General features: G+C 30.3%; 1 protein-coding gene across 2 annotated transcripts in view; it reads left to right on the forward strand.

The window, feature by feature from the left end:
* Nucleotides 1–1,744: 1,744 nt before the first annotated feature.
* LOC106466968 (zinc finger protein 236-like) overlaps nucleotides 1,745–12,997 on the forward strand; it is a 16,621-nt gene continuing 5,368 nt past the window's right edge. Inside the window, exons 1-8 of one of the 2 annotated variants that reach the window (XM_022395058.1) lie at nucleotides 1,745–1,779; nucleotides 2,257–2,313; nucleotides 5,108–5,419; nucleotides 5,862–5,992; nucleotides 9,085–9,297; nucleotides 10,200–10,272; nucleotides 11,212–11,414; nucleotides 12,526–12,777. In XM_022395058.1, the coding sequence (XP_022250766.1) occupies nucleotides 5,136–5,419; nucleotides 5,862–5,992; nucleotides 9,085–9,297; nucleotides 10,200–10,272; nucleotides 11,212–11,414; nucleotides 12,526–12,777 (1,156 nt within the window). In that variant the 5' untranslated portion in view covers nucleotides 1,745–1,779; nucleotides 2,257–2,313; nucleotides 5,108–5,135. The other variant, XM_013927281.2, reaches the window with a different exon arrangement.

The following is a 12,997-nucleotide window of genomic DNA, read 5'->3' on the forward strand; positions in this document are numbered from 1 at the left end:
AAATTGAAAAATGGAACAAATGACGCTGCCGAAGACGTGTCACCTGAGAAAGCCACTGTTGAAGAAGAAACTCTACCCAGTTTTGAGAGGGAAAACAGTGAAGCCGTTAATGAAGTTACTACCACTAATGTGACTGCTAGCAATAATGGGGCATTTCCTGATGGAGCAGATGAACCCCTCGTGAAGCAGAAGCCAATGAGACGGAGAACAGTACAAAAGAAGAAACGTCCTGTAAAATTAAGAGACTTTGTTGTATTTTAATTTTGTGTTTGTAAGTTCTGTACATTTATTTAAGTTATTGTTAATTATCTATTGGTTTAATGTAAGTGGCTATTGTTCAGGATGAACAATACTAGGAAAGGGGCAGTGTTACGGCAGCGGAAGTCACGTGACACTGGTAACACGTGATGAATTTATCAAATGGTCATGAATTAGCGGGGAAGACCGAGTTTGTTCGAAACGCCCTCTTTTTTTTTGGTATATAAGAAAGCTTGCGAGCTTGTGTGTGTTTTCGAGATTTTGAATCGCTGTGATTTATAGCGTGTATTACAAAAGTAGTTAAGTTTAAAGTGACGAGAAACGTACTGATTATGAAATTACTGTGTACTAAAAGTTTGTATAAAGAAAGAATAAACTAGTTTAATCAAGAAAGGACTTGTATTGCTGAAGTTCCTCGGAAAGAATTTCTACCGGAAATTATCAAACAAGCAGATACGTAACAATAGCTTATCAGATGTTTCGGAGTGTACAGTTGATAGAATTATTAAAGAATAGATATTATTTTAGCGTTTTTATTTGGTTGGACGGGTTCTATTTGATGAAAATAATTCGGAATTCAATCGAAGTAACAATAACAAGTTATTTTATTTCCTTATTTCGCTTTCTACAAACCACTTACATACTGTTGTAACTATTACTTGTTGGCCCACGTTTACAAATAACGTCTAAACGGAAGTACCTTGCTAATGTTACTATTTCTGACGAAAAAGAAACTTGCATATACAATTTTATAGTCAATCGACCATGTAACTGAATATACGTAATAACTGGTACCGATCCAACTTCTTTCACACTAATAAAATACTTCACTGCTAACGTCCATTACCAACTTAAAACAGTTACTCAGTACTTCACTGATTATAGTATTTATACTATAACCTTTTTGTAGGTACTATACAAAATTACTAGATGTTTCTGACGTCATCTAGAACGCCACAGGTATATTTCCACCATTTTACTTGCGTTTTGTGTTTTCTAGATAACATACAACCCAAAACAAAATATAGCCCACAACAAAATTCTTGTCTGTTTTGGAAGGAGAGGGGTGGCTTCGAAAGGCTGTAAAGCCATCTATCGTCTTAGTTATCTCACTAGTACAGTAGAAAGTTCTTAATGCACAGTGAATTAACAGTAAATTATGTTTTAATATAGGATGTTATTCTTTTAACATAACTATTGAGAATTATTATTTTCAAACTTAAAACAAAAATGTGTTTGAAAAAATAATTAGCTTTTTTATGTGGAGATCATCTTAGGTCAGATAACATAATAAACTAAGACAATTTATAGCACTACATTTTAGTATGGAACATTATGATTTTAAAATAACGTTTACGTTTAAATTATGATATTGGATAACAAAAATGAAACTTAGCTTGTAAGATGTTCATTTGGATTAGTAAGTAGATTCAAATATATAGATTGAATATAGTGAAATAAAGTAGTTTTTACAGAGGGCGAGTACTGTGTGATGGTTTTGGGCTATAACTTATGAAATGAGTAATTTTTTTAGAAGTTTCAGTTTGTTTTAACCTTATTTAAGTAACTATTTATTTAGTTTATTGAGTATGTGAAAAAGTTATGTGGTTACAAAAATACTGCAAAAGTAGTAATTTTAAAAATGTTACATGTGGGACATTTAAATAAGAAGAAATCCCTAAATACTAGTACACTAATAGTAATACTATTACTAGCGAGTATAGCGTCTAAACTTTTTTTTTTAAATAATGAACTATTTTAGTCTTAATTCTTGAGCATTTTTAACTTTTCGTGACAGTAGTGCGTGAATTGAAATTTGAATAAAAATACTTTATCTTTTAATTTTATTATTATTATTTTTCTTCACACGATTATTAAAGTTAACACGCGTTTTTGTAGTATTGTTAGTTGTACAACTACGTATTACTCACTTACTGTTATACAAAATACAGTCTGTAGTCATTTCAGTTTTAATTGTTTATATTGTTATAATACTAGTTTCGACTGATTTGCTTTTATCATCGCTGAATTGTATTTGGACTGGAATTTTATAAGGTATGTACGAAGTTTAAGTTGTTATCCGCAGACATATTAAGCAAGAATAACGATGCTTAGTATTTGAAAATTATTGTTTGTTAGTGTTACTGTTACAGTATTGGCTAGTTATTACGAATGATATTTCAATGAAGGTGTTTGTTGTTGTAAATAAAATTTGGGTTTTTTCTTAAAAATATAATATTATACACAATTTATCTCAAAAAATTTAAAAATTAAGAGAAAGTATTTGGAATGTAGTGTTTAATTCCTCAAAATTTCTTTAGTATGTGTTGCCTAAACCTAGAACTAGAAGTAGAAGAAAGGGTAGCAAAAAACATTTTTGAATGCTGTTTTCTCTTTAAATTTATCAAGCTTACCATACTTTTCTCATCGTAATTCAAGACAGAATTATGTTTTAAAATAATTTTCTTTCCATACAATATTCTCATTACCTATTGCTCTAAACTACTTCTATACTTTATACAACTTTTGTATAGAAATAATAATTACTCTTGAATTCATATAAAGTACTGTCACACTTTATTCTTGCATTAAGATAGTTGTTGAAAAAGAAACAACTATAAATATATATGAGATTATTAGAAAAACTAAAACTTCATTGTTTGTGGAAAGTTTGAACAAACTTCAGTCTCGGTTAAAATCCTAGTTCTTGCACAGTAGTTAAAAAAATTGTCTAATTTAGTATATGGCAGGTATGATACTTGCACAAGTTAATTGTGTCTGTACTGCCCAATTGGGAATCTAATCTTATGATGGAGGGTTAGTATATAAAACAACACACAAAACTTGTCTTAGGAAATTAATGCTGTATTTGTTTTATTTGAGACTTAGCACTCCTAATATCATCCATTCTTACAATTCTCATGTGTGTAGCAATTTCCTGGAAGAAGCACTTGTGGCGAGCACAGCACAGATAACTCATTGTATGGCTTTATGCTTAACAACAAACAAACTAACAATTCTGGAAGAAGAAATAGAACAAATGGATTGAAAAATACAGTTACTAGACTAAAATATCATTTAATATGTATAAGGTATATAGGAGGTGCTTGGCAGTGTGTGATTCACCTCCAAGCAACCTGGAATCAATTGTTATGGAGGAGAGAACCATACTGTACAAGCAGCTCATTGATTCACTCATTTTAAGCTTGTCACATCAATGTCAAATTTGCATTAGTGGCTGTAGTTGCCATATATCTTATTAACAAATGTTTCTTCACCATTTGTTGGGTTACAACATCTGTAATACCATATGAGCATTTATGGACATGGACTGCAGTAGTACATATTTGCATATCAAATTGCAGGATTGTTTACTTGATACTTGTTTTGCATAAAAATTACCTTAGGAGTGTCATTGACATTATATAATAATGGTTATTTAGCCATGCCACAGTTAGGATTTACAAACAGATTATAATATAATTATTTTTAACATTGTATTTATGATGTGAAGTGTTTTGTTATATGAGGTATGATAGTTTTATGGTAGTATCTTTGCTTTATGAACTATTTCAGGTTTCTTGCATGTAATGTTTTGACAATTTTATTATTTGTAAGTGCATTTTCCATGATATACTTTTTGCTTTTCTTCCTCCATTTTAAAATCCTAGATTCATCACTAGCATTATATCAAATTAGATTGAAGTTATTGATTGATCAATTTGTGTTACTAAAGTTTTCTCCTTTAATTTTTTGAGGAAAGATTCATAGAAGAAAAAAATGTGCTGAAGTCTTTTACCTTACTGTACTTCTAAATAGTTACATAAAATATGTAAAAAGGGTTTGGTGGGCATGGGTGTTGCTGGGTGCTGGCCTACAGTATCAAAACCGTGAATAAATACTTGAAGAAAAATGCTGCAAAACATTTTGTGTTTTTCCTCTATTGCATACTCAGTTTTTAATGAGATCCATGTAAATAAAACTATAAGATTTGTAGATGTATGCAAAAATTATTTTCTTTTTAAACTTAAGACCTGATGATCTTAGTGTTTTCTGATTGGCCTCAATAAGGTTAACTGTTGTCTGAGTCAGAGTATCAGTTTCTTCCTATAAAATAATCAGCAGTGTCTCTTATGGTGGGAGTCTTTGAATTCCAACATACTTTTCCTTTGGATTATTAACTTAAATACAAGCTGATAGTACTTGCTTCTGTGTGTTATGAATAATAAGCTACATGTATATGAATTCAGAAGCTCATTATAATAATTTATCTTTCCTCTGAGTTGGCTATGTATACCTTAATGTAACTGTTACTGAAAGCCTTTTCAGACATTGAGATACAATTTTTGCAAGTTTCAAATCAACAGACTTGATTTTTATAAAACAGAAAATACTCATAGTAACAGTTTAATATCTTGTTTCAAAGTATAAATATTAGTTATTGGATAATATGCACTATATGTTGCACAGAATTTGTTTTATAAGAGTGACTCAGAAACATTTGTCATCATTATAATTTTGTCCAGCATGTTTGCAAAATGTACACAATTTCTGTATCAAAACTAAATTTCTATAATAAATGTTTTTATGTGTTTCATATATTTTATATGATTATAAAAGTACAAGCTTAAGTAAAATTTCTTCTATAACTTGTTAGTAATCTAATTTTCTTGGCAGTCAGTCATGAAAATTATAACTTTGCATAGAAGCTATTTCAATATTGTATATTTTTCTAAACTAGAAAGTATTGCATGCCCTTCTTAATTTCATTTGTTGTTTTTTAAGTTATGTTGCTAAACTCTTATCTCAAAACTATCTGGCTTATTATATCATTATCTCATTTATCCAGTTTCTCATGTCCCAAATAGTTCACAAATATGGAAGACATTCACATATGTGGAGCATGTAAAACTCAGTTTTCAGATATAGAAGAGTTTTTGTTACACAAACAGCACCATTGTCATGTACAAAATGAAAAGCTTCATACCTCAAGCATGGGCCTACCTCCAACTCAACAAGAAGTGAGTAATGCAGCTTCTGCAATAAATACATCTCAAGAATCAGACCTTCCAGGCTTTATGTTACCTGAGCAGTCAGTAAATCATCATTCTTGTGATGCTGCTGTCAGTGAAACTGTACATAGTGAAAATAATCCCATTAGGTATGTGTGTGTGTGTTTCTTCAACCATTTAAGAAAAAAATAAAAATACAAGAAAAATTTCTTATTTAGTATGAAGACAAAATATGTAACTCTTAAAATAATATTTAAATTTTACATTTTTTCCCTAAAAGTGTGAGTCCTATTGTATGAAAAAGAAGAAACTTTTTTAAAATGCATTTATGTTAGGCAATACATAGTCCTTTTCAGAAAATAATAAAAACGTTTTTTATGAATAGGGTTCATTATACTAAATGTTTGATATAACAGAGATTTAGTGCAAGTTTTGTACTGCACAACTGAAAAAGGGAGAGAAAGCTATTTAGCAAAAATGTCTTCAACCAGTTTTTTTAATCAAAATATAGGAAAAAAATCTTATTTAGCATGAAGACAGGAGTATGTAATTCATAAAAAAATATTTAAATTTGATATTTTTTCCCGAAAGTGTGGGCAGCATCACACAGGATCATGATACAGTTGTACAACCACTCTACACCGCCTCAATCATCCTCCCTGCAAGTATTGGTATGTTGGGGACAGATACAACAGCTACAAAAGTAACCTGTACAATACAAGGTAAGTACAGCTAAGGTTTATTTTAAAACTTTCAGTGGAAACTTGACACTCACTTAAAAAGTTAAAACAGAGTACCCAGTACATGAGAGTCAATAAACCTTAACATTTTCTTCATATGAAGAAAGTTAATGTAGGTTTATAGAATTTCATTTAAGATAAAGAGAGTAGTGTAGTAAAACCCCAGTGACATAATTGAATACTTGCTTTTTATGTTGAAAATCCTGGTGTCTTGGTCATTGCAAATGTTTTTTTTTTATTATGATTGTATGGGATCCAACATACTGGTCATCTTATCCAGATGGAATTTGTTTTAACCTGTGTGTTGTTAGCTTTAAAGAGTAATTACTAGTTTAAATATAAGATATTGTTATATAGATTTTATTCATTATAGGTTAAACGATAAAGAAAAAATGTATTATGAACTTTACACTCAAAATATTTTGTTTATAAGTTAGGGGAATATAATTTATTTCTTTGAAAAATGTTGTATTACATTTTCACAAGAAGACTGAATCGGTAGTTTGCCTAATGCTTAATGGTCTTTCAAATTGTCAATATAAATATTTGTCATCCTGATTTTCAATTATGTGTGAATATTTCAAATTTAAATGTATGCACTTGTTCATTAATTGTTGGTAAGTTCTGGACACCACAACATTGTTAATGGGCACCATGTTAGCAGTATATATAAAGCCCCCTGTAATAGTTCTTGATAATCTGATATGTATAATTTAACTCATTAATCATGTGTTTTTTTGTTAGAGTATGTCTGTGATTGTTCTTGTAATATTTTATAAAATGTTCAGTAAACTGCTTTGAAACCTGCATTTTGGCAGAGGAAACTACTAATACCTATTTGAAATAATGTACACTTAAACAGCAGTAAGAAAGTAATTATGACTTTACAGTAGCAATTTCTTTAAGCTCAAATATGAAAGTTAAATTTTTAGGGCATTTCTTTTCATCTTGTGGGAGGTGTTTTATATGTGCAGCAATTCAGAATTGAAAATTTGGAATATCTCCTGAATTAAAAATAAAATTTTTTGCACTTGCATTCACATGTGATGCTTTTAGTTGTCATGTAGAGGGCTGTCGAGAGATTTTATGGGCTTTGGGGAAGGATTGGTATGAACCCCTCATCCTCCCAAATACTGGAAGAGTTAGCCAGTATGTGCAAGTCAGTACTACATTCATCTACATTCAGCTGGTAATGGAACAGTATTATGACATGTGGATATTGTGATCACTTGATTAAATTGGAATCTTCAATGTAAGGACAACAAATGGAATGAGACAGCTAAATCATGATGGGTTACAGTATTTAACGATTTTTTTTCTACAATTAAATAAAATTTTCCAGTGTGTTTATAATGCTTTATCTTACTAGCACTATTGTTTTGAAACTAAATTGGAGTTAGACATGTATTCATTTTTTAAGGTTCTGTAGTATTAGTCTCGATTGGCACTGGTATTTTCTTTACTGATCTGGATTACCAGGACTTTAGCCCAAAATAATATCACCTCAGTTATTCATATTGTTGCTTCTATAGAGTCTAAAAGCAGCCAATGTCTTTTAATGTAAAGATCCCACTGATCTCCGATTAGTAACAAGAAAACAGATGTACAACCAGAGGTTTACTTGTATTGTGCCTTTGACTTTTATTGAACCTGAAAATATAAATATTTCTTGGAGTGTTTTCCTAGTTGAAAAACAAAATAGTAAACCACAAGTAAATTCCATAAAAAATATGTATTCAGTAGTGCTTAAAAGGATAAATAAATTACAAGAATTAAGATCCATCACTATGCAGAAATCTAATCTCATACACTGAGAAAGACATGTACTTAAAAAAAAAGTTCTAAATGTTTTCCTAAACATATTGGTTGACTTGTTTTTGAAGCAATGAACAACTTCATTGTACTTGTGTTCAGTAATTTCATGTTCTTATAAAATGTAGAATGTTATATGACCCAAATCCAAAGAAGTAAGATACTACATTGGAGGAAGCTTCAGTACTGTGTACACGTAAGTGTAGTATACTGCATTGTTTTATACTACACTATCTTACAATTTAGTGTACTGAAAAGTAGTATGAATGTAATACATTGTATTCTGGCCCAGTAAACAAGCAACCTCATCTTTAATACTGGCAATCTAACTTAGAAATCTGTAGTGTCTTTCATAAACTTTAATACATTTTTGGTTTATCAGTACAATGTATTTTTTCCTTTTTTGTTTTATTTTCAAGGATTTTTTGTTGTTGATTTTTAATAAGGAAAACAGGAATAAATAACAAAGGCTTAGAAAAATTTCCCCAGCCTTCATGATCTCTCAGTGGGTGTGGTCATATAGCTTTGTGAATTGAGAAATCTTTGGGTGATCAATTTTAAAGTTAAGCCAACATTGTTTCTAGTACATGTAAATTATTATAGAATGCACTACAAACATTCTGCACTACTTTACTAGTATAAGAGATTAGCCTTTTGGCTTGGTTGATAAAAAAAACATCTAATATCAAGTTTTAGGGTTAAGGGTTTCAAACCCTGCTTTTGGCAATACATTTATACTTTGCTATACATGAATATCTGTTAGGATGTAATAACAGTTATAGTTCACCATTACACTTTGCTGTGGTTGTCTGTGCCATGTAATTTTTATGTTATATCTATTATGTTACATGCTGAAATAATTAATTGTCAATTAACTCAACTAAAGGCAAGTAGAACAGTGTGAATGAAGTTACATTTCATGATAGTGGCTTCCAAACTACGCTTTAACATTACATTAAATCGGACCATGTTTTGCTTCATTAAACCAGTCTTAAAATAGTTTTCAGTAATTTAATTTAATTTTAATTTATGATTGCTTACATATATTTTTTAAAGCAAATATGTTAAAAATAAGTTGCTCAAAGGCATCAATTTAGCCACAACCACAAGGTTGCTTTCACATAGTAGTAAAGTGAAACCATATCTCCTCATTCTTCCTACAAGTCCTAAAAAAAATCTAAACAAGTACCCTTTAAAATTTTCTAAAGAGTTTTGTATATGAATTTAGCCATGAATAAAACCAGTTTTGTTATATTTTGCAGGGAAAGCTCCTCAGGTTAAGAAATACAAATGTTCATATGAGGATTGTAAGTTCACCTCAGCTTATTCGAAGGACTACTGTCGACATCAGCGAATCCATTCAGGAGAAAAACCATTTTCTTGTCAACTGTGTGGAAAACGCTTTAGTAGATCAGATAAAGTTAAAGCCCATCAAAGAACCCACACAAAGGAAAGGCCCTTTAAATGTCCTAACTGTAAGCTGTGCTTTTATGAATCGGTTTTTCTGATAGAGTTGTAATAGTTTCATAGAGATATGGAAGCAATGAATTGTTGTACACTTTGGTAGAAAATATCTTTTAACACTGAAGGTAGGAACATGATTAAAGGAGAAATTTATAAGTAGAAAAAAGATTTTAATAATGAAGTTGAAGACAGTTGATAAAACATAAAACATTTTATTTATAAGGTTCAAACATTTCAGAATAACTTATTCCATCTTAAGCAAAATATGAAAATTGTGTTACAAAGATGATTATTACTAAAATTATAATATAATAACGTAATCATTAGTTGAGTTAGTTATTAAGAAAAACGGTAAATGGATGGATGAAACAATGTTTATATATACATAATATACAACAGCTGAGTTAAGTGTGAAACTTAGAACAATTTTAGATCTAAAGAGCTTTGTGAGTCGTTAAGGGTTGGACAGTCTTTAGTTATGAATAGATTTTCTTTGATGTAGAGGTCAAGGTCTTAAGATCCTGCGGCGATGACAGAGAAATCGTTAAATGAAATATTGTGACCCGTGGTTTCAGAATGTGAATGAATGGATGAGTGGATGGTTGGTTTGGTTAGATACTCCTAAATGTTCACAGACTCTACAGTTTAAGTAGCATTTCGTTTTGCCAACCTTACAGTCACTACACATATATTTATACACAAGCCATGAACGTAGAAATTTAGGTACTTGACCTTTGTACTGAAATAAGTCTTTAATGCAGAGGCTAGGTCTGTATATTATTCTAAGCTGAATTTGAGGGTAGATGTTTTTTATTAGGGAAGAGAGTTGTGTTTTAATTGGTAGGAATTACAAACCCATAAAAGTTTCAAGCATCTATTTATGAAAATTGCAAGTATTTTCATGTTTTTACAGGTGATTATGCGGCTAAAGATAGAGGCAGTTTAACAAAACACCTTCGTACCCACACGGATGAAAGACCACATAAGTAAGGACTGTTTAAGTCTTTAACAGCTTTTATCAGCATACATGAGTTTAAGAAGATATCTTTAAGATTTCTGATAGTTAAAATATAATCTTTAATCTCAGACTACAGAGGTTGAGTACATTATATTAAAATGATTTTGGAACCTAATCACAAGTTCATGTTGCCATGCACCTCTGGTCATGTTCTATCTGACAATTGTGCATCTTGACATAGCCCTGCAGTGTAGTTTCCATTGCAAAAGGATCTATCACAAGTCTTGGGGCATACAGACATTTTTACCACTCATTTTTGTTTTCATGGATTATCTCCTGTTACAAGCTGGGGTATGACTTGCTGCAGGTTTTTTTCTGGATGGTTCCAACACTGCCAATTGGAATATACTCTTTTATCATCAACTGCTATTAACACATTTTGATTATCTGAATGTATGAACAGTTACCTACCCTTCCTTAAAGTGATCAGTTTTCAGTAGCACCACATTTCCTACAGAATGATAAACAATGTCCAAATGTAGTTCTGATACATTCTGTTTCATCATGATTTGCTGACTTGCATATTCAAAATCATTTTGATGTAACATACTCAACCCTTTGTAGAAGAATTTCAGTAAGCACCCAAAGTTTTAAGAAATGCTGGTTACTTGATACACTGAAAATAATTTAAAAATTTGAAGTTACAATATACTTTTTTTTCTCACTGTTTATTTTTTGCTATTAATTAATGTTATTTTTTTCTATGTCTTACTTTAATTGGAGTAATTTTTTTTTTGGGGGGGGGGATTTTGTTTTTTCAAGCAGACTATTTAATCTTTTATAAAGAAAATCAAGACTTGTTGCAACATGTCTACTTGTATTGGAGAAATAGCATACAGTTTTTTTTTCTTTTAATAAGTTTAAAATTAACTTCTCCTTTCAGTTATATATATTTTTAATGACTTAGGTGCCAGATATGTCCATATGCATGTCGCCGATCGAGTCAGCTGGCAGTTCATTTACGTACTCACACAGGAGATAGTCCTTTTTACTGTGTCATCTGTGAAACTAAGTTTAAAATAAATTCAGACCTAAAGCGGCACATGAGAATTCACACAGGGGAGAAGCCTTTCAAATGTGATATGTGCAATTATCGTTGTGCAATAAAAGGTAAAGACATCATTTAGTGAAGAACTGATATTTACTTTGAAAATATAGATGATCAATAAAACATTTAAAGAAACTGATAGATAAATCTATTTATTTTGCTACAGCTGGGAAAAATATTTGGTTCAGGTAATGCCCTGTCTTTTTAAGAAACTAAAGTAAATGAACATTTCAACTGCAATTGTAACATTACCTGAACAAATTGTAAAATTATATATAAAAACATTGCCTTAGGTGAAGTTTTTACCAATATATTTTCTTCACTGTTAAACCCTTACAGCCTAAATAAGACAAATAAACGAAAAATGTTTTTTTTGTTAATTAGTTTGATTTCATTAAGAAAAGTTTGTAAGTAGTGTGAATGCAACTGTATAAAAGTTGCATCCATATATATGTGACTGTAATTTATATTATCTTAAAATTTATGTGTGTAAATGTTAAATATATATATATATATATATAAATGTTTAATAATTTTAATATATCTGAGAAAAATACCATGCTACATTTTGATTAAATATTCAATATTTGTTGTGTTACTCGTGTCTGCTATTAAGTGATATACCCGTGAGTGCAGTTGAACATGTAGTTTTGAAAATAAAATAGTGTATGTACTTGTTTCGGTAGATAAACTTATTTATTCTCTTATTTATCCAAGATTACTGGATAAATTAATCTGAAAATTTTATATGATTTTGATCAGTTTTTGCTATAGAACTATGAAACTGTTATAATAGGGAGTAACAACCAATTTGGCACAGAAAATAATTCTCATTAATTTTCTGTTGTTTCTATTGTTTAGACTTAAAAGAATTTTGTCTTCATTATTTTAAGTAATTTGATATTAGGCAAGCCACATTATACTTCAAATGCAAAATTATTTGTATTGGAAATGCATCACTAATGAGTTTCGGATGTATTCTTACATAGAAATTCCTTACTGTGATTACTTTTATTTCTATAAATCTACCATTGTATTTTGTGGGTTATTGAACTTCATAGCAAAGTACAAAGTGGGTAGTTTTAGCTTTATCTGATTATTAAATGTTTGTATTTTTATGTACAAAATTTATTTTTATTGACTTGTTATAATTTTATGTATTTATTTACTCAGCAAATTTAAAAACCCACATAAGAGTGAACCATTGTACAGACAATCCCTTGAAATGTTCAAGTTGTAATTTTACCACTCCCTCTCGCCGAGCCCTTAAGGAACATGAACGTGAGCATAATGAAAAGTCTCAGCGATGCAGCCAATGCAACTACACAGCTTCCACTCGCTCAGCCTTGAAAATACATGCGAGGATTCACTGTGAGGATAAACCATTTAAATGTGACCACTGTTCATACAGTTCAAAGCAGTTATGTAAGTCTATAATTAGTTCATTAATTAATATTAAAACAATTTGCAACTTACAAATTTCAAAAAAATAATGTTTGTATGGGTTAACTTTGCCTGTGGGTTATTCATGTTTTGTTAGTGTTGTTACTGATAGTATTAAGTCGTAAAGAAATTAATGTCGTGTTTTGGAATATTTTCATTAACCACCTCCCAAAAAAATTTACATCATGTATAATAGTTAAAC

This window comes from Limulus polyphemus, unplaced genomic scaffold (genome assembly GCF_000517525.1).
Source record: "Limulus polyphemus unplaced genomic scaffold, Limulus_polyphemus-2.1.2 Scaffold2442, whole genome shotgun sequence".
Classification (NCBI taxonomy): Eukaryota; Metazoa; Arthropoda; class Merostomata; order Xiphosura; family Limulidae; genus Limulus; species Limulus polyphemus.